We start from the raw sequence: 22,885 nt of genomic DNA on the forward strand, positions 1-22,885 counted from the left end.
CCCAGCACTCTTGGCTCTAAAGGTAGCAGGTGGAATGTGTGCTCCATGTTTCAAGGCTGGCCTGGTATTGTTGCTGTCAAAATATTTAAATTCTCTGGGCCTGGGTGGATCCCTTAGTTTGAAAATGGCTGATTGTTCCTTGCTGTGGCACCAGGTAAGGCCAGAAGGAGCAAAGCCTCTCTGGAAGGAGGGGTCAGAGATGCAGCAAATGCTGCAGCCCTCACCTCTCAAAGGGTTACACAAGGGCTACACAAACCTGAGGGATACTCCTAAGCTCTAAAAACATTTAGGGAAAGCAGTGCTGGATCTGAGAGGGGATTTTCTGCCAAGCTAAAGCAGAAAATCTGAAATTAATCCAAGGCAGTAGCCCCACAGCAGCTGTGACACATCAGCCTCTCAGTACACACTGTGGGGGCATTTGCAAAGAGCTGCTCTCTGGGCTCAGCACAACTCCATGCAAAATGTCACTTTTCTAGCACAGGCATTGCAGGTCTCAGGGCTGGCTGAGCAGAACTTTTTCTTCAAGGTTTCCCTGCTGTAAGAATGGTTTCCTTCACTTGTGATATAACTTCCTATTTGTTACAAAGGCAGTGGAGAATTGACTAATGTTTACAGGCTAAGTGCTCTGGTAAATAAACTTCTGAAAGAATAAAAAATGCCAGGGATTGCAGATTCCCAGAGCACAACTTCAGCTTTTAAGACCCCATTCATCAGCTAAGTGATCTTCCTTGAAATTCCAAATTTAACATCTGACTTAGTCAATTGCCTGAGCACTGATACTGGGTTTTTTCTTAAAGATTGTTGGAAGATTTTGCTCTCAGAATATATTTAAAGGTTTGAAAGCTCTTCGTTTTGTTGCTGCCATTCTTAGCAGAGCTTTGGGTGGGACACACACACCAAGGGTCAGGAACACATACACATCTGTCACACAGGTGTCACCACTTCCTTCCAGTCACTGTGGCACATTCATCTCTCAGTGCAGCAAGAGTATCAGGATTAGCTGTTCCAGGGAATTATCATGGACAGAAGAGGGGATCTACAGCAGTTTTGCACTTAGGAACAGCCAGAAGGCCTGGGAACATGCACAAACACATGTACAGGTCTTGCCCAGTTCCTTCACCTGTAGTTTTATGTATTTCTACATTTTCTACAGACTTTACTAGGATTTAGTCACCTGTTATTTAGAGGAGGAAAGAAAACATCTCTTCTGTAGAAAAAAACAATGCTCATTAATAAAAAAAACCCCTCCACAGGCTGGAACAGGTGTCAGAAAGCAGTGGGGTTTCCTACAACAACTCGTACATCACTGTCTTTTTCCTCTAACACAAGGCCTCGTTTCAGCATCCAAGTTCCATGGGGAAGGCCAAACCTCATTTCAGGCTTTCAAGTTTTGTGCTTTTCTGTAAACACTAGCACTGGGAACACGAACTGTGGTTGCTTTACAAATCCCCAGAACAAGGTAACTGCAGGGGCAGGAACTTCAGACAATATTCATAGATTTTACAATGCTTCATAAGCTCCCTGTTTCTTTTAACTTGTAATTATGACACACACAGAGAAGTCTTGTCCAAGTCATGCCCTCGTTGAGGGGCTGCAGTTGCACTCAGAGGCCCCATTTCTACCCACAAATACCCCTAATACTGACATGTATCTGTCCAACCCCAATTCAACCACTGAGTAAATTATACACAACATAAATTGGACAGGCCTGGATCCAAAGGTCCCACGCTTCTGAGACAGAAGATGCCAACATAAGTGAAATCACCTGTGATCTGGAGACTGTGCAGAAATAAACATTCCTCCAGACTGAACCAAAACTGGAAATCCAGGAACACAGAACATTTTTCTAAAACAGTTTAATAAAAAAATTGTGACGTTTCTTGAAAAATTGGAGAAACCCAAAGCATATTGTGTGTGTCACCTGTCTCAGTCACAAAGAAACACAATTGTCAAAAAAGATATTTAAGTTTAATACAAATTTTATACAAAGAAAATGTGAAAAAATACTTCCATATGCTAAAAGCAATTATGCTTCACAAATAAGGCCAGCTAGGCTAGTTTTGACACAACTGCAATTAATGAATATTCTGTTCTCACTTTTTTTTTTTTATTCTAATACTTTTTTTTCCCTCTAATCTGGGTACTAGCTGGAGACTGTACAAACCGCATTCTTATATAAACAATGGGAGAAATCAACATGACTAAAATGTACAACAGGATGTACTGGAATGATATCATACAGTTAATTTTCTCATATACATACATCACCTTTGCTTTGTTCAATGCTTTCGTTTTACACAACATACAAAATGGGACTACAGCCTCAGTGTAACAGACAGCATCTCCAGGGGGTACTTCCTCTCATACTGCACTGCTTCATGCTTACAGAAAAACATAAATTCCATCATATAAATAATACATGCTCTGGCCCAGCATCAAAAGTCCTTTGCCCGTGTTTCCCAATGCATGTTTTTCTCCACACCTAGTTCTTCTTCCAAGTCCTTTGGGAGGAGTTTTAAAAAATAAGAAAATGTTGAAGCATAGCAACAAACTTTACTTTCCTCAATCTTTGATATCAGTAATCAGAAATCCTGCTACAACGAGCTGCTATTACACTTTGCAGATTTTCTGATCTTAGACTGAATGAAATTTTAACCTGTAAACAACATTAAGATTTGTTGTCAGCCTGGTCATTGTGAAAAACAGTTTCCATGTTTATGGATTTCAGGTCCATAATTTGCCTAATAGAGTTAGTTGAAAAGAGATATCCTTCATCACTTGGTTGTTCAGAAAAATTCCACAAGAGTTTCAAAGTGCAGAAATTTTTTTTCACTCCGAATGCAAAAAGTTGTTCAGATTTTCTGTATCAGATTATTTGATGCAGTTTCCCAAGACCAGTTCTCAGCATTAGGTTGTGGTAATGCTCTTTTAAACCTTCCTTTTCCAACTTCAAACACTCTTTATAAGTTAAAGTCAATACAGATATAAAAAGGAGATGGTACTCTAATGACATCACAAATTGTACATTATTTACAAAAGAAGCATAGATTTAATATGGATCTTACCTGTCCTTAGCTTTTCTAAGCCAGCACTAATGCTTTACATTAATGTAGTGTATTTAATGCTTTGTACACATACACAAAGCTAAAGTCTGAACCTCTGAGGTTAATCCAAAAAACTGTGTTTATTTATCACATTTCTATTATATTTTTTAATTCCAACAATTGTATGAACTTCTTGTTAGCAGTTAGACTCTTCGTACTTGGACTGGCATTGTGGTCTGAACATACTGAACTCCAGTTCTCATTGCCACTGTCCCAGCAGAAGGACTTACCACTACAGGAATGGTCTGTGGATTAAAACCAAGAGAAACAGATTGTTATGTTAAAGGTCACATAAACATGACCACAGAAATAGAGATTTGTTTTCCAGGGGAAATCCAGAACAAGTTCCAATTTTGTGCAAGAACTAATAATACCTTTCTTACCACGGTATTACCTCATTCCAGGGGAGGAGTAGTGCATTACTTCCCTATAGCCAAGAGTTTCTGTGTTCTCATCACTGCTCTAGAATTACAGGGACAGCAGGTGCTATAGGGGCTGCACACACTGCCTGTGCTTGGAGGGTGAGGGTTTCAGAGTTACATCCAGTTATGTATTTTCTGCAAACTAATACGTGGGAAGAGGAAAATGGGCTAAGAAAATCCTTTGTCATTTGAAAAAGTTCTGACAAATCAAACTGGAGTACAAAAATACCCTTGTTTATAAGTATATTCTCGTTACACGTTACTTAAATCTTTTTCCCCAAAAGGAACTTTCCCCCATGCATTCAGTCTACACAGAAGAGAACAAAGAACATCCATTTGAACAAAAAAAAGTACTTAACTTCTGCACAAATCAATAGCAAAAACATCAGCATTACTGGGAACTGTCTTACACACCCTGTAAAAATATTAATATAGAATAAACTTTACACTTCCATCATACTGATCATGATTTATACATCTCAACAAATGGAGTTTCAGGACATCTCTATAGGTGGTAATTGATTCTACAGATGCAGAGACAAAGGCACAAGAATGTTAAACAATCTGGTCAAGGTCACATCACTCTGGAGATCTGTAAGAGGATTTATTGAACCTAAAGTCTGTATCTTAACCTTCCTCCAAAAACGTGAGAAAGTCTAGAAATGTCTCTACCATACAAACTGCAAAGTGTGTTCTGACACCATTCCAGTGATGCACAACTGGTGATCAGACAAACGCATCCATTTCAGTTCACAACAGCTTGTGGAAGAAACCGGGAGTGAGGTTTTGAGGAACCTGAAAGGGATGCACAGATCTTCCCCCAGTGGCAGTGTGACATTCCAGAGAGGACATGGAAGAACAAATACAAGTTCACTGAAGCCCAATGTTTCCCCACACTGATTCAAGAAACCACATGAGTGTCCTAATGATATTCCACAAAGACTCTGAGTATCCCTGCTGAGATGGATTACAGCTCCTTTGTGACTGAGTCTGTGCCTTCCAGAAGCCTACTCATTCCATTCCCTGGAATGCAAAGAAGATGGGTTCATATTTTTATATTATTTTAACTGCAGGAAGAAGAAAAAACAAACATGGGACCAATTTGCTAAATAAATTCAAAATTACTGCCATTTTGTAATGATTTCAGATGTGTTTACAAGGTTCAGTGGAAATGGTACCCAGAAGATACAATGGAAGTTGTTCCTAGTTGGACACAAAGTGCAAACTGAATTCTAAAGAAGCCATTATGTAAGTCACTGTCAGTACTAGAGGTGGGGAAATTAAGGTTGCCACAGTTGCCTTTTAAATACATACACTTACACACATGGAATTAATTAATTAATTTCAGTTCTTAGCGCAATCAGAATATGGAATGTGCGAGACTCCTTAAATGTGTTAAGATCATTCCCTGAGAGGTAAATTTTCCACCTCTGCCAGTTTTACACATATGTACATTTTGCATACATATTAAACATGCACTAAGGTTTAAAATTATTTAAATTGCACGTGCAGTTGTTAGAATACAGAGGTGTCTGTAGCTGTGCAAGACTAATGCAAATGTGTACAAAGTTATAAACATGCACAAATAAAGTTGGAAACCTTTCACACCTTCCAATTCTGCTTTACATAACTCAATACACTTTGTGTTACAGAAAACAGATGACGGTAACTGCCATTTTTCTGAATATTACACAAAATCACCGTAGGATCTTACAGCCTCACAGCTATTCACAAAAGAAGCCTGATGTCTTAGAAGTCTGCTATTGGATTTTAAAACACATTCAAAACCTTATTATTAATGGTAGTTCAGTCCAAGCAACTCAGGGCCAGTGCTGCAAAGGTGCACAGTGGTCTCAGGTGAGACCAAGTGGAATTGAAATGCTGTGAGGAATGTGGGAAGTCTCCATCCCCACCAGAGCTGTGTTTGTGTGGAATCTGATGGCTGTGAAGTTTGTGCATGAGTGTGTATCCACCAACACACACACAGGTGTGTCCTGCAGCTGGGGTGTGCACAGGGAAAGAGAGAGACAGAGGAACATCTATAGCACATCAGGCCTCACAGTCACAGTGTGGGTAAGGTACACTGTTAAATAAGATGGTTTATAACAGTGTATTTTAAGTCAGATATGAAGTTACCCACACATGGGCTTCCCTGCTGAACCCAGCACAGAGGCAGAGCACGAGCTGTCACCAGGGCAGCATCAGCTCAGAAGCTGGCTCTGACATGAGCACTGCAGAGCACAAACAGCTGAAACAATGGGCTAATATGGTGTATAAAATACAAAAATCCAACTCACTTTTGTCCCATATACTGTGCCTGACACTAGGGAATTCGGATGTCCTTGGTTAAGCCTTTGATGGAAAAAAACCCAGGTCTGATTCCAACGCGATTTCTTGTTTCATAATGCTAATGTGCAAGACTGCATGGGAGAGACACTGCTGACAAATGCATATTTTTTTTCACAGGTACTGAGATGTCACAGGAATATCAAGCATAGCTCAGAAATAATTAAATCTCTAATTCTCTTCAGGATACCATAGACAAAACGATATTTAAAAGATATTTAAAATGAATTCTATATATTTACATTGATGTTGTGGTCAAGTATATACATGAAACAGACCAGTAATGTGAAATGGCCTCTGCCTGTTGTCAGTGCCTTTGCCAGACTTAAAGATTTCTGAATTCTTGCGATCACGAATGGAATGAAGAGGTGGAATGTTGCACAGCAAAATCAAGCATTTTGCACTGCAAGTTGAGACTATACCAGTGGAGACTATACCAGTGAATTCATCTCTTGATACAACAGCAGATGGAGACAACCCCCCAGAGATACTGAGCAATTTTAATGCCAGGAACAGCATTGCTGCAGACTTTAAATGATGGTGCTGTACTTACAATTGTGGGATGAGTAGTTGGAATATAGGTGGTGGTCTGCGGTACCTGGACCAGTTTTATAGATGGGTGCTTGTCACACCTGTTGCTATCTGCAGAGACAGCACAGGCAACCTCAGTAGAAGCCTCAGCTTGTACATAAATTCCACCTAGTTGTTACATTATTATTGTTATGATATGCAATTTATGTTGGATGTTTTCTTTGTGTTAAAAATTGGCATCTTAATGAATTCACAGGTTACTTCTTTGTTAATAAAACAAAATCCAGATTATGAACATGATATTGTATACAGCATGATGTTTCAGGTAGAACATCTATATAAAAGCAATTCCATATCTGTGTAACTGGAATATTCCCTGCCAGGTTTTAGGTCTCACATTCCCTACTTCCCCAGTAATACAAAGCTTGTGCTGCCATAACAATGCATACAAACATTAAGTGAGTGAGCCAGAGTTTAACCAACTTCATCAAAACATTTAAGTGAAACAGCACCTCCTTTTCCCCCCTTCAAATCTGTTCCCCAAGTTACTCCCTTAGATGACATTTCAAGCCCAGAGATCTAACACCAGACAGTAGCAAAAGTGTCAAGAAATGAACACAGCTCTCTAAATTACTATGCTTCCCAATTCTACAGGACTATCTCGATGAGACATCATGCTGGAATCACAATACTACAAAATTAGTTTGCTTTTAATATTTTAAAATACAACAAGGCTCCTACTGATGTGGAGGATCATGTGTAAGGGTTTGAAGGATCAGCCCCATCCCCCCCCCACTAAAATTTTTCATTTAATAAATCTTGCAAGGGCAGAAAAAAACTGATGCCAAAATTGCTAATAGTCAAGCCCTACCTATAAAGCAGAATCTTCTCTATAAACATTTTCTATATAAGCAATGTTAAGTCCCTTTTTTTTTTAGAGCATTTGCTCATCCTTGCCTACTGAAAACTATCAGAGTAGATGCTATGGAGGATTTCAAAACTGCTCCGTTAACCGTAGATCCAGGTGAAGTGTTGTATCAGTGTTATGGAACATTGTGGTACCCTAATGGCAGTCTGTGGTGAGAAAGTAAGTTGGTTTGAATGCAGGTCTTGAGCTTGGCCTCTGAACCCCCAGGCAAGAAGGGCTTGGAAGTGCGGCAGTCAGTATTGCTTATCAGAAGGCAACTTGTATCGAAAGATCCAGACCAGAAGCTACACTGATGGGTCCTGGAGAGAGAGAGAGAAAGAGGTCCAGTCCCCCTTGGCTGGAAGGATCAGTCAAGCCAACACAAGGTTTTTTTTGGGAATTAGTGAAAGGGAAAGGGTGCTCCCAAAGGGCAGAAGGAGGTTTTTTACAAGATGAAGAACAAAAACCCAACTCTCTATCACTCCCCAAAACACACTCTTTGAAATATACAAATGATTATAAACTCCTGGTTTATCCAAGGAAGCCTTTAGGGGTAGGTTTCAGAGAAATCTTACACATTATTCTTGTCTGAAGTGATGATACTCACTGTAACACTCTCTTTGCTTTTATCAGCTGAACCTTCCTTTTCCTTAGGAGTGCTGGCTGTTTCTGTGGGTGTAGACTGCACGCTTGAACTGGGCTGGGAGGATTTAGTTAGTGTTTCTGTGCTAATTTCAGTATCTGTTTCTTGCTGTGTCGCAGTAGCTAAAATCAAGGAAAAAAGAGAATGAGGCCACTACTCAAGGGAGCCACAGTCCCTCCTCAGAGTCCCATCTGCACATGAAGAACTGAGTCACTGTGGATCCATCCACCCACCCAAACCCCCCAGCTGTGTAAGAGGCACCATTACCTGACTGTGTGCAAGATTTCATATGCTCAGGCCAGTGAGCTTGTTGGCAGGGGTAGTCACAGTAGCTGGTATTCCAACAGCAATAAAAGATGGCCTCTTTCTTGCAGTTGGCACACCATTGCTTCTTCTTGGTCTCATCCACTGCTTGCTGCTTTTCCAGTTCCAGCTGCTTCTTCACCTCAGCAATCAAACGATCCCGTTCCTGTTCCAGGCTCTGACGCATTTCAGCCATTGTCAGTTCTACTCAGAATCCAGAGAAAGATGGGTTTGCATTTTCCACTCCCCAACAGCAAAGAGCAAAACAGTAATATTCGTAAGTTTAAAGACAGCATGAAATTAAAGTTAGCAGTCAAGGTATTCCATGAGTTTGGGCATCTGTTTCATACCTACTCAACATCTTATTTTCTTATTTTGGCACCATGGTTTTTAACCATTACCTTCCATTTGTTAAACACTTTAGTTCTAGATGTCCCAGAATACAGCATCAGCACAAAAAGGACATATGCAGCTGCTGCTAACATGTTTTGTCTTTGCAAGCCCAAACTTTTGTTCTGCTCCAAATTCGGAAAATACAGAGGATTCCATCTCTTCTCGTATTTGTTCATCATATCTTAGTTTTTTCACAAAGCAAAATGTGTTAGTTCCAAGAGGGACAATGTGATGAAGGTAACACATACTATAAGCATTTCCATTTTCTGTGTAGGACAATACCTGACACTGTTTTGGACTGTCATTTTCATACCTAGATTATGTTTCATTTCTGAAAGTTCCTGTTGATGTAACCATTGAAGTTTTTCTATCTCAATCCTCAAACGCCGAATCTAAATATTAAAAATTTAATAGTTAGTAATAACAAACAGGGCATGGTGTGTAATACATTATTATTACATAAAAAACCATGACTAAAGCAATGAGCCATTGTTTACATCAAGGCTCCTTCATATTAACATGAGGACACGACAATATTAAACCCCAAACCAAAGAATGAAATATTCTAAATATCTGTTTGCTGAATTTGATCACCATAATGAGCACAGGACTCTTTCAAGACAAAAAACTTCTGTTAAACTTGATTCCTCTGAAACATCTCAAATTTCTGACTGGCATCAAGAACCTGTTCCTCAGTGCTGTATGCATTTATTAGCATGACATTTCATGTCTTTTATTTTAACTAGATGAGGCTTAGAAAAGCAAGATTATCAATTCCTGTGGATTAGGAATACAAATATCTTTGCTCAAAACTTTGACTTCCTTATTTTGGTTAAAGGAGGTAAACAAATCCTCACACTTTGAGCTTTATTTGTTCCCATTTATTCTTAGTTTGCACTGCTTAATCTGTTTTTTCAAGGTTAAAAAAAACCCTTAGAACATACTAAGTCCTACCCTTAGAAAACATCAAAAGCAATGTATAGCATTTCATTAAAAATGCAAAGTGTTTCAAAGTATTTCAAAGAAGTATTAAAAACTATGGCTGTAATAAACTTCTGCACTACATAGTTTACAAAAAATTTATTTTCAAAAAAACCAACTTCATTTCCAATTTTAAAAAAGGTGGCAAATTCTTGACAGAAGATGGAAGAACCTGGGCTTGATGGCTTAATGCTTATCTTACAGAGCCCACCTGGTATTTTTTCAGTGTTTTTTTCCACCATTCTAATCATTACTTCTAAAACAGCACAGAAATTACTTATCTCTTGACAATCTCCATATACAATACTTCGTAGATACAGTTATGTGGCACATTTATAGATATAAAAATACTAATTTGCATTTTCCAAACTCAAAATAGGTTTTTTAAATCTTACACTAACCTCAGCTATTGTACTTCCAGTAGTATTTTTTGAAAGATCATTATATATTTCAGTCATTGTTCCTTTGATGGCATCCATCATCTGAAAGACAAAAAGAAAAAAAAATTCTTTGATATATATTTTTAATAGATTCCCACTTTGATTTTCATTCAATCCCTCTACTGGGAATCTATATTGCTACCCTTCTCTCTCTCTAAATATATGCTATTTACTTGGTTCTACTTATTTGGAAGGTAGAGCACAATTTTGATCAGGACTCTGATTTTTAAGTGTCCTGAACAGGTGAACTGCTTGGCCTTCTACTTTTCAAAGATATTACTATTGATATCATTTATAAACAAAAAAATATATAACCATGAATTTGGGGAAGGAACTCAATGAAAAAAATATATAGTATTCATTGATTTTTTTAATCTAAGTATCTAAAAGAGTATGGAAAGCTCCTGTCCCTTCCCTCACTGTCACTGTGATGAGACCAATCCTTCTCTTTAACAATTTAGCATCTCTTTAATGTGTGAACACACATTTATCCCACCTGATGAAACTACAGGGTGTTTTAAAAAACAGGTACAACTTTAAAAGAAAGGTACAACTTCATTCAAACCTTCCTGCAGAACTTACTTTGCTGGTGTATTTAGCAATATCTGCAGCCACATCAGCTGAAGCTGTTGCAATTGGCAAGTCTGTGCTGAGTGAAGAAGAAAGTGTGCTTGCAGATCCAGAGCTGGTAACCATGGAAATAGGCTGAGTGCTTGTGACCAAGGTTATAGTGGATGTGGAAGTGCTCTGGGTGATCTCTTTTTGCTGCACAGCTAAGAAAAGAGAACATTGAGGGGATCAATCACACAAGGAATTATGAAAACAACAGGCAAACTTCTACCTTCAATATCTAACTAAACTGTGTGCATGTAACCATTTCAGATTTGTATTATTTACACAATAGTGCCATCTAATGATTAATTACACAGTGCTCAGCCACTGAACTTGTACATAATTGTAAGGCTTAGAGGTTATGAAGTAAATATAACTTTGAAACTTATCATTTTAGACCAGGCAGTGCAGAAATCTCCCTCAGTTCTAATAACTTATCTGCTGGAGTATTTTTAAAGTAGTATTTTTTTAAGAATAAAATTTTTCAAGCTATTTTTACTGATTCATGTTATAAAAGATGTCCTTAATGCCAATTTCCTCAGTAGTGGAATTACTGAAATAAACAATTTATTCATCTTTATGTGCTATATTTTTCTTTATGCCAATTCAGTATATAAGAAATCTACAGATTTTATAGTTTTCACATGATAGATTTCCAAACTAAAATATTTAAGATGGAACATTGCCATGATGTACTCAACAGTAAACAATATTGAGAAAACAAACTCATGGGCTGAACACAAAGTTCAGCCCATAACATTATGGTATGTATTAAAGCATGATTCTAGTAAAAGTTTAATTTCTCCAATTTCCACATTTATTTTTCCTCACTGCATATTTCTGTATCAATTTGTGCAGCCTACAAGCAGAAAGATGCCACTTCCTCAACACTGCTTAAATGACAGAAACAAAAGCAGTTTGGGACCAGAGAAAGGAGCCTCTGTAAATGTCTGTGTGTCAACCATCACCCAAACCTCTCTCCTCTACATCACCTGTGTGCCAGTGGCATCAGCAGAGTGGAGAATGTCTCCTCATCAGGCACAGCAGTAAACATTTCAGTTTATTAACTTGAAATGACAAATGAAGCTGATTTACATAAAGTTGCTGTTAAGTGAAGCATCAGCAGCACAGGCTTGTGTCACCCCGTGCCAGCTACTGGTGAAGGCTCCAGCAAAGGGATGGTGAGAAAACAGTTGTGAAAACATTCTAAAATGCCAGGGCTGTTTGCTCAGTAAACTAGCATCAAAGTCTTGTTAAACAACAGGGATTTCAAAGACAAATCCTGGAGCCTGGGTAATTTCATTGTTGTCAAATTATACTCTGAAAAATCCTTCAGACCTGTCAGACAAAACTGGAAGCAATTTGCAGATACTGAGGTGACATTGGTAAACATGCAAGTGGAATATTTAATGGTTTTAGCATATCATCCAGAAAATTATTCAGTTCACTCTTCCAAATCTGTTATGGCTATGAAAAGCAAAAATATTTACACAGACACACAATTTCTTTGTCATTAAATAAGAAGACATGACTCTAAATACACAGCAGAAAGAGCAAGTATAGTGAGTTAATACACTTATCAGAGTAGAAGCACACTTTGAGATTTTGTTTACACAGAACTCTTGGCTGGGCACCCCTGGAGCACATGGATCACTACTGGGGAATTATGGCACCACAGGCACATTTGAGTCAGAAAAGTGTGTACCTTTAACTGCTTGTCTTGTCTGGTATCTTGTCCCCTGAGAGGACTGAGGCTGCTGTGACTGAGACTGCTGGCTCTGCTGCTGCTGCTGCCTCTGTACCTTCTGCATGTGCCACTTCTGAGAAGAAGTCTGGAATTTATTTGAAGAATTCCACACCACCCTCTGCACAGCAGGGGCGGTTTCCTTGGGCAGCAGAGGCCTCTGCTTTTTCACAGGGCTCCCTGTGGCAGCAGAGGGAGCACTGACAGTAGAAGCAGCACTGGTGGTTGCTGTCACACCAGCTGGGGGGGTCTGTGATGCAGAGCGGGTGAGCACTGGAGTTTCTGGTAGAGGCTGGGTGCTTGCACTGGAGGAAGGTGGAGTTTTACCTAAAACTAAACAAAACATAAAATGTTATGGCTGCTTTTCACCAACACATCTGATTTGTAATTTTCCATCTAGTTTTTGGAACTGCTATATATACCTTCCAATCCGCTTTGAATTGTTTTCCTCAAAAGTATCAATATTTTACAAGTAAAGTCATTTCAGTCTAGTGGAAACTGGTGGCAATTCAGATGCATCAGTGGCTAAGCAAAACAAGAAGTACAAAACCAAGAAAAACGAGCCTGACCTCATTCAAAAGATATGTGAGAGGTTAGCACTTGTTAGGGTGTTTCTGCCTTACCACTTTCACCTGTCATCTCAATTTCTTTCAGGAGAAAAACCATTCCAAAGAATTAATGTCTGAGCAGTAACTGAAGAAACTATAAACTTTCTAAACAACAGTGAACTGACATTGACAACCAAATTCAGATGACACCACACTGGGCAGGAGTGTTGATCTGCTCAAGGGCAGGAAAGCTCTGCAAAGATCTTGACAGAGTGAATCAAGGGGTTGGGACAACTTTATCAGGTTCAACAAGGCCAAGTGCTGGTTCCTGCCCAGCAAAAATTATGGATATTCATAGCTCCATTCTGCTGAAAGGAAACAGTAAAACTGTGTTTAAATCAGAAACGACAATGGGCACTGAAAACGTTTTTCATAGTCACAAAGGATGAACAATCACTCCTAAAAATATCTGTATCAAAACAATTTTTATCTTAATGCAAAAATAAAGGTGGCAATTCTACCTTTGGTAAGAACAGAGCAGAGGGTAAACAAAAGGAAATCATTTCATCCTACCATCTTGTTTAGGAGAAGATTCTTTAGATTCTTTCTTGTTTTTCCTTCCCTCACGAGCACAATGATCATCTCCTAGATCGATGACAAGTTCACTCTCAGAATCAGAGTCCAGTCCTAGATGCACAGTTGGAGAGTCTGTTTCATCTTTCCCTTTCAGCTTTTCTTTTGCAGGATGCTGTAAACTCTTTCCCTTTTCAGAAAATTCTTTTTCAGTGTCTGAAACAGCCTTTTCCTTGACCGGTTCTTCTGTTTTCTCCACTTCTGGACTTGTGCTTTTAAGTTCCTCCTTGTCTTCATTCTGTGCTGGAGGCTTAGGTTTTTTTTTCAAGCTCAATGATTCTTTGTCACTTCTTGCACCTTCCTTGTCCTCCCCATCCTCTTGATCATTCTTTGATTTCTGATCCTCATCGCTATATTCACTGTCACTGGTATCAGATTTTTCTGAATCTTCAGAGTCACTGTGTTCTACTGCAGTATAAACAGCTTCAGATATTTCATTTATTCCTAATTGTGGGAAGGAAAGTACATTCCATGCTGACATCAGACTGACTGACATTACCAAGAAAATACTCTATATACTGGAACAAAGTGTACACATACCATTACCTTAACTATCAGTCCTTAAGCTACAAAGCTTAGTGCCCTATCCCAGCACCATAATGTATAAAAATGAACTTCTACATACTCCAATTAATATTTTTATTTCATTCAATGGCCCTCCTTTCACTGCTTTTTCCCACTACCTGCAAGGTCTATTGTTCAATTCAGGGCCCAATGCTGGCAAATACAAAAGTGAATTATTTTATCCACAAGAAGTCACCTTAAAAATCAGCAACACTATTCACCTGATTATAATTAGTTACTTACATTCATTGTACTTTGTGCAACTGACAGAATTTAGGCAGAATTCTCCAATTTTTCAACATGCAAAGCAGATAAGACTATAATCCTCTCATACTATCTACATCAGAATGGTACCAAAACCGGTTAAAAGATGAAAGGAAAATTTGAAGTATCAGGTTTCATTGTGTTTTAAAACAAACTAGTTCAGTGCATTCTACTCGCCTCAAAGAGCTTGAATTTTCTCTACTCTTGTTTTAAAACATAAAGTATTTATGGTTTTACTATCCAAAAACTTGCTTGACCTCCAATTTGAGTGTTCTTTATTGCAGGCCCCAAGCTGATTGGTTGCAGGCCCCAAGCTGATTGGTTGCAGGCCCCAAGCTGATTGGTTGCAGGCCCCAGTGAAGGAGGAATGATGAGGAGGGCTCCATTGATATCAGAAGGCTAATTAATTACTTTATTATACTATATTATTCTATAATCTAAAACTGAACCTGCTAAGCACTCAACTCTGCACATAGACCCAACACACACAAACACTTGGCCCCGATAGGCCAAGGAAACAAAACACCATCACTTTGGGTAAACAATCTCCATGTTGCATTCTACTTTTGCACAAACACAGGCACAGCAAATGAGATAAGAATTGTTTTTCCTTTGTCTGATATTCAAAGAATGTGAAACCCAGAAATATTTTTGGGAAGAACTGTGCCTTGCTTTTCTCTGTGAGGAGAAATGTGGCTGCAGTTCTGGAGGGACACTCACCCAGCTGTGCCTTACAGCTCTCGATGGTCTTGTCCAGGTTGAGCTGGAACCTGCTGCGGATCTGGCGCTTGGGGGAGATGAGCTGCACGGGGGTGCTCTGCTGCTGCACCGACTCACTCAGCTCCTTCAGATCCATCTCGGCCTTGCTGCGATCTGCAACAACAAACACAGCTCAGAATAAAGATTTTACACAAAGTACCAAAACAGCTATCCAGATAAAACACTGTCAGAACCCAGGACATCCCTCTGGCTGCCCTGGATGGCTCAAATCCCTGGCAGAGGGCTCAGAGACCTTGGCACGAAGCCAAAGACACCTGTGCCTTTGATTTTAACCCATGGAAAAAATGACCAACTTTATATGGTCAACTCTCAAGCCATAAGAGTTTAAGTAGAATGATAGTTAGTTTGTCACAGGGTGAAAAAGTAAAATTTTGGGTTTTTAGAATGGGGTTCAGAAGCCAAGATAGAGGGATCTGGGTGTGCCTTGTCCTTCTTTCTCCTTCCTAGCCTCCATCTTCTGGGTGACGGTTTAGAGTAGAAACACACTGTCTAACATAGGTAATAGGTATTGGAAAATTCTTGTAAATAATGTACACATAGTTTTTAGTATAAAAAGATAACACCACCTCTGGGGCGGTCAGAGTGCCACAGACAGACCTCAGCAGGTCAGGAAAAGAATGTTCTAGATAACAGAGAATAAACAACCTTGAAAACCACAGCTGAAGAATCCTGACTCCTTCTTCAATCTCAGGGCTAGGAAAAAGAGACTTTCTAACACCTCAAGGTCATCTCGACCACAGAAACCCTGAGAAAACACATTTCACCAAAGAGCAATGCAGACAATCTCCAACATACTGCAATTTTTTTCTAATTGCGGGGTAAATAGTAACTCTAAAATGACTTTACTACAAAAAATGGATTCTTCCCCTCTTCACACACAAAACACATGTATCAATTATGGGGTCATTTTCTCCACCAATGTGAATTTATCAAGAAATCCCCATCCAGGTTTGTAAAGCTGTCTGACAGCACTTCTACTAAACTACTGCTGTTATTTACTACTACCTTCACAGAGAAAATTAAATAGAAATAAAATCTTTAGAATATTATAAGACACATAAAATCTTTATAGTCATCATTTAAAATACAAAACTTAGATCATGAGAATACATAAAAAAGTATATTATTTCACTGGATAAATTAGTAAATTCAAGTTAGAATAACACATTTTTCAGTATATGTCAATTAGCAAGTGTGCCAGTAGCAACAGATGGTTCATTTCTGTTATTTTTCCTTCCTTTTTGCTCAACTACAGACCACAGAATCCTCCTAGCACTCTTCTGAAGATACAAAGTGTCTTTGTTTTCTGGACTCTCACTTTTGTTTTTGTAGAGAAAAACTCTGTTCACATCACATATGACAATGAAGTACTATGAGTTATATTGGAAAAATTCTAATATCCACAGAAGAACACATGCCTTGCACAGCTGACACTATTAAATCAAGAAGGGTTGTTCACTCTCATCACCAAAAAGTATAATAAAGGAAATTCCCCTAAACCTGAAAAAAACCCAGATATTCTACTTGAGAGTGTACAAGCACTTCTTTTATGGTATTACTCATGGACCATAACATCAGATTTTCCAATCTAAGCTATTTATTCAAAGTGTTCCACCTGATGCCTCCCATCTGTGGCTCAAAAAACTGCAGCACTATGGTTTTTTTAATGTTTTTCCAAATGCATTGTCACCTCAGGTGAGGTGACAAACAGCTGCAGTGCAGCAGAATAAATTAATTCTACAATTATGTCCACGCATATGACCCACTGAAAAATAGACTTGTGAGCTTGTATCCAGAATCAGAATACCTGTAAGGCACTGAAGACATGAATTCATTATTTGAACTTAACCCTTCCTGAAGTACCTGGCTAACACCAGGAGGGCAAAATCCTGGGTCTCTGTGTAATATGACATGGAGGTAAAAACCAGAACTGAATCAGAACGCTCACAGGAACAAAGCATGACTGAGGAAACTGATTTACATGTTTGGTTTGCAGAGCTGTTTCACCAACTTAGTACTTACCTACTCCATCTTTCAAAATTCCACAATCCCAGAATTTACTTCTAGGGAGTTTCAAGACTTCAAGAATTCTGCTAATTCCTTTCATCCATCTATCTCCCTAGAGAGGGATGGTCAGTGAGGAGGTGATGTGAAGGCAGCAAGAGAGAAGCCCTAGTAAATCCTAAATCCTAAAGATCACGAGAAAACCTTGCCAGCAATTCACTTGAGAGAGACTGAGTGGTGAAGAGCAGCAATGTTCATGTAATTGCAACCTTTAGAAACTTACCTACTGTTTAGACACATTCATTTTTACAGTTCAGCTGAGAAAAAAATTATCCTTTAACTACTTCCTTTCATCAACAAGAAACAATAATGGAAACTTTCTTCTACAAGATAAAAAACCCAGTAAATCTGATAAAACAATAATTACATGTGTGCCTCATTTAAAGACCTTTGCCCATTTAAAGTCACATACAAGCACATTTGTTTATATTATGCTGCACTGACACCACCATAATTTTTTCAGCTGTAAGAATATTAGGTTTTCAAACATCAGAACTAACCAAGGTTAAGATTCAGAATGCTTCCTGGCGTGGAAGTTCTTTCTTGCTTAGCAGAAATTGGCGTTGATGCTTGAGGAGAGAAAGGTTTGGGGCTGCCTGACAAGCTCCCTGATTGACCTGTTCTTGTTGGTGCTGGAGAAGCTGAAAAAGTAGAAAATTAATAAAGATAGATTTAAAACCAGAACATCTACTCATGAAAATTATATATTTTTTTTATTTATTTCCACTCTGCATTCACTTTAATAGTTACAACTATTTCTTCTATTTAAATTGAACGGGTTTAGTCCCTTTTCAAGATTATTCATCCCTCCTCAATGTGACAGAAAGAACAGTTCTTTCTTGTCTGTGATAGTGAAAGTTAAATGCATCTCTTTTTTTAAAATTTCTTCATAAACAGCCATAGTCATAGCATAGTCCATGATAGTCATAGACTATCTTTTAATGATAGTCATAACACAGCCTATCATTAAAAAGTACATGGAATAAAACTAGTCCATTTCCAAAGCTCTGTACCTCTTTTCTTTTTTACCTGTATTTTTCTCAATGAAGTCCATGGATTCTTCACTGGCACTAAAATGACTGGAAGTTGCTTTTTTCTCTGCATCCTGTTCAACATCAGAGCCAGTGTGAACTGAGGAGTTTGTACTCATTGGTGACCGTGGCATATCTGTCAGTGAAATCCTGCGACCTGTGCTACTGCCCAGCATGGACTTGCTCATCAGGATCTTGGGTGATGCTGTCATATCAAAATTTAGTTTGATTTTCTCTTGTTTGTCTGTCTTTGCAGTTCCAGCAGCTGGGTTTGCAGGGTCTAACAACATTTGGTATTGATTGTTGGGAGTATATGGTGTCCGGAAAGGTGCATAATTAAATACTCCAAATTTTCTACGAATGTTATCAACATAAACCTCCATTTCTTGCATTGCACTATTGAAGATGCTTTTAGTCTTTTTCACAGAAAAAGGAATTTCTTTAGACATGAGGTAGCAATTATTTATTGGAACCCAGGCCCTATATATAAAACAGAAAAATAAAAGATAATATAACTACATTTCATACTGTGAATTGACATTGCCAGCTTTTATGCAAATACTAATTTATTTTTGCCTATTCATAAAGATATTAGTAGCTAGACAATTTTAAAGAACCATAATTACATTCTTTTAATATTTCAGTGCTTAGTTTTGTAAGTAAGCAAGTTGCATGCCTTGGATTATCAGTGGCTTATTTTACTTTACCCAGTAGACTTAACACTGGCCAAATAACAAAATATTCCTAATTGGAACAGTCTATGTATCTGCAATACAGCCATTGCTAAACAGTCTATCTGTCATAGCACAAAAATGTAAAAAGTAGGTAAGGAAATGAATACTTCACAAGTACCTTCTTAGAAATATTTTATACCCCAGGCCAGGTTGGCCAAATTCCTCAGTGCCAGGAAAAGTTCCATCAGCAAGTACTGGAGAGATTTTATTTATCATGAAATGAAGCAGACCCTGAAATTGCCTCCCAAGACCCTAAACCAACAGGAACTTTGACTTAATTATTCCATGGCCTTGTATATTTGAGTTTTTTACACATTATTACAGATTTATATTTCTAATTCATGACAAATCAACCTCTATACATTATGGCTGTGTCCATCTAAGCAGAGGATTCACAATTACAGAGAACTCCCTTCAGAGCAAAACTGGCATTTTCAACACAGGTTATATTTCTGTATTTTTAAAGCTACAGGTGTGTACTTATTCCCATAATGTTTAGACAACATAAATGCCTTCATTGGTTCCTTCCACCTTTAAGAACTGCAGTTCTCCCCAGCACAACACCAGACACAGGAATTAAGCTGCACACTCATCAGATTATGGATTTATCTTACAATCATGTAAGGAACTAAAACTGTGTTTGCTACAGTATTACAGTTTTTGTTAGAGTCAAGTTTCTAAAGACAGGATCCAAAAACTTGCAAGCACACAAAATTTCAACATAAATTTCTTAACTACAGCCAAAGACATCCTTTTGCTCAACTCCCACCTGTCATGTTGGCCAAAGAAACGGGCATCAACTTGCCCATCTTTATCCCTCAGTGCTTTAGCAGGCCAGAATGGAAAGCCTTTGAGTTTAGCCCAGACCAAAGGGTGGGGATTGCTCTAGAGGAAGAGGCAAAATACACAGTAAGAAAATGTAAGCAGTACTAGCTTCAAATCTGCTAATAAACATGACTTTTTTTTAATTGTATGGATTACTTAGATTTAAGGCATTTGCCATATACAAAATTCCATTTTAATATAAACAAAATAAACCCTAAGAGGACAAAATGATAAAATTATATTAAAAACACTTGCTAAGCTTTACACATCCTTAACTAAACCACTAGTAATTGCACTTCTTTACTAATTTATTTTTTATTTTTCCCCTCCAAATATATAGCACAACGTAAGTTAGGCTATAGCCAATCTTTGAAATGCTGTAATTTTTACTAAGGCTTGTGTCTTGGCAGATCATAAGACACTAAAAAGTCCTTGACTTAGGGTAAGCACTACTTAGCAACAACCAAAACATCAGTGTGTCATCAACATTATTTTCATACTAAATAAAAATACAGCACTGTTCCAGCTGCTAAGAAGAAAAGGAACACTTATTCCAGCTGAAACCAGGACAGTCCAAGAAAGAACTTGATGGATTACACAGTTCTACTTGAGATTCTTAAGGTGTCTTCCCAAATTTTATTCAATATTAAACAGGAAACAGAAAACCTATCAATAGATCATGAAAGAAAAAGCAAGTCTCAACTGATGCACATCTGCAGAAAAACATGTTCACATTTCAGATATCCTCCAAGCACTGAGGGTACCACACATAGGCACTGCTGGCAAAAGGCAGTTACCTTATATTTGAGGACAAAGAACTTGTGAACTGGTTGCTGACAGTCTTTACAATTATTCCTGACTGGATCGGTCCTTTTGTGAAAACCTGCAATCTTACAGCTAAGTAATTTGAGACAGTCTGACTCCACAAGGATGATATGCCAGCACAAGCTGCTTGGTAAACAAACTACAGCAGCTTTCCTTGACTAAGGAACCACCACAGGTTTAAAACAAAGAGTGGATAACAGTCAAATGAGAACTGCTAATTTAATGTAGTAGCTAGACTACCATAATTCTCAACTTACACAAGGCTCACAAAACCAATTCTCGCGTTTTTGGCAAGCAGCTAAATAACATTCCGGACATACTTCAATTTCATTCATCTGGAAAGAAAAAGCTAAGTTATTGGAGAGATTAAACAGTATCCAAAGGATGGTCATTTGCATTTATTCAGAGGAAAATCATATTGTTACAGTAAGAGAACATCTATGCATCAGAAGATGTTGGTCTCTTTTTCCAGCTCCAAATATTTATTAACAGGATAGATGCCTTTGAGCAGAATCTATAAATCCACTTTCTCTTCTTCCCTCCCCACAAGGCTTAATTATAAATAGTGAATATCCTTGTGGAAGACATATAAGCAATTCTTTTGCCCAAATGCCATTCTGTAGGCTATAGAATATAGCTATATAGGCTATAGAATATAGCTATATAGAATATAGGCTATATGCATACCTCAATGTAAGGAAACCTACAAAAATTATAAATCTGTAATACACATCTTGGAAAATATGTATTAAGTCAGTCACTCACAAATACATGACATGGGACACTAAACACACAGAGCAATTAATTTAATTGGGGCACTCATACCTCATGCTCACAGATCTTGATGATGACTTTTGCTGTTTGTGTCAATTTGTGATTTCCTGAGGAAACAATAAAATGCTTTAAACCAAGAAAATTGTTACAGCAGAACTATGATAAAATCAATCCTTCCCACCACTGACACACTCTTTCAATGAGGGATTTGCTGTCTGATCTTCTCAATTGTCTCAATTAAGTGCTGTATGATGCAAAACATTAAAGTAATTCAAGGGTTGGAACTAGATGAGGCAGATTGGATCAGATCATTTAAGACCTAAACCATTGCATGATTCTACCTCATTAGAAATGTTTTCTCTAAGGTGGAATGAGTAAGTGACAGGACAGGTTGTATCTGGCCCTATAGTTTTATTTATTCCACTTACTAAAAAAAATTTTTGCTTTTAGGCACTATGGTTATTAACAGGAAGGCACTTTCAGTGTAGAAGTCCACAAATTGCTCCATGATTTTAACTACGTCAAAGTTTCATATCTGAGGATGTAAGTACACATTAACACCTACCCCCATTGTAAATAATGCAGTTGTGCAAAATCCATTTGGCATCAGCCAAAAATGCTTCAGTGCAACCGTACATTTTCTTTTTAACATTCTGGAAACAAGAAATTAAAAATGTATCAGGAAACAGAAATCAGTAAAAAGTGACAGCTTCTTCCTGAGTGCTGTGTTCTATCAGTCATACAATAAATAAAACTGACCCCTGGAGGTGTTCAAGGCCAGGCTGGACAGAGCTCTGAGCAACCTGGTCCTGTGGAAGCTGTCCTTGTCCACAGCATGGGACTGGAAGGAGATGAGCTTAAAGATTCTTCCAACCCAAACCAGTCTGTGATTCCATTATATTTGTTTACTGCAGAATTATGATTCTAAATGCTTAAGAATCTCTCAAATTCAAGGTGCCTTTTGACTGCCCTGAAAACATATGAACTGTCAAAATTAAACCTAAATAGTGAATTATTTAGATCAACATCTGAAACATTTCCAAAAAAACATGTTTCCTAATGTTTCTGCAGAAAAGTCTTTGGTTTCTTCTACTGATGTATTATCACTCCACATCAAGACCCAGAAAAAATACTGGTCACAGTACATTATGTTTGATATTAGAGTCTACCTAGTCGGTAAAGCAATTTGATTAAATAAAATTAGTCCCATGGTTTTTTTACCATAAAGGCATCAGCCTCCTTTGTAAGGACACAGAGAATGAAAAGTTGTCTCTTCACCAGGTCTTGACAGAACAAAGCTCTGCAATGCTTCACTCTTCATTAAGCAATTGAGAATTTCTTCATTATATGTACTTTCAAATTACTATTGAACTGAGAATGAAAGTTCCATTATCCACCTCTTGACAGTTTGTTTTTT

The 22,885-nt window shown here is 38.1% G+C and overlaps 1 protein-coding gene across 1 annotated transcript in view; it reads right to left on the reverse strand.

Moving 5' to 3' along the window:
- Positions 1 to 1,880: 1,880 nt before the first annotated feature.
- The window catches only part of ZMYND8 (zinc finger MYND-type containing 8), a 48,774-nt gene continuing 27,769 nt past the window's right edge, over positions 1,881 to 22,885 (reverse strand). Inside the window, exons 7-21 of the mRNA XM_058814962.1 lie at positions 22,034 to 22,121; positions 21,520 to 21,575; positions 20,952 to 21,029; positions 19,814 to 19,929; positions 18,309 to 18,790; positions 17,780 to 17,920; positions 15,156 to 15,308; positions 13,548 to 14,051; positions 12,388 to 12,759; positions 10,653 to 10,843; positions 10,032 to 10,112; positions 8,963 to 9,041; positions 8,221 to 8,460; positions 7,918 to 8,075; positions 1,881 to 7,630 (exon numbers count right to left, since the gene is read on the reverse strand). Of these exons, the coding sequence (XP_058670945.1) occupies positions 7,616 to 7,630; positions 7,918 to 8,075; positions 8,221 to 8,460; positions 8,963 to 9,041; positions 10,032 to 10,112; positions 10,653 to 10,843; positions 12,388 to 12,759; positions 13,548 to 14,051; positions 15,156 to 15,308; positions 17,780 to 17,920; positions 18,309 to 18,790; positions 19,814 to 19,929; positions 20,952 to 21,029; positions 21,520 to 21,575; positions 22,034 to 22,121 (2,754 nt within the window). The 3' untranslated portion in view covers positions 1,881 to 7,615. The remainder of the gene's footprint in view (positions 7,631 to 7,917; positions 8,076 to 8,220; positions 8,461 to 8,962; positions 9,042 to 10,031; positions 10,113 to 10,652; positions 10,844 to 12,387; positions 12,760 to 13,547; positions 14,052 to 15,155; positions 15,309 to 17,779; positions 17,921 to 18,308; positions 18,791 to 19,813; positions 19,930 to 20,951; positions 21,030 to 21,519; positions 21,576 to 22,033; positions 22,122 to 22,885) is intronic.

The sequence above is a fragment of the Ammospiza caudacuta genome, chromosome 15 (assembly GCF_027887145.1).
Source record: "Ammospiza caudacuta isolate bAmmCau1 chromosome 15, bAmmCau1.pri, whole genome shotgun sequence".
NCBI classification, from domain to species: domain Eukaryota; kingdom Metazoa; phylum Chordata; class Aves; order Passeriformes; family Passerellidae; genus Ammospiza; species Ammospiza caudacuta.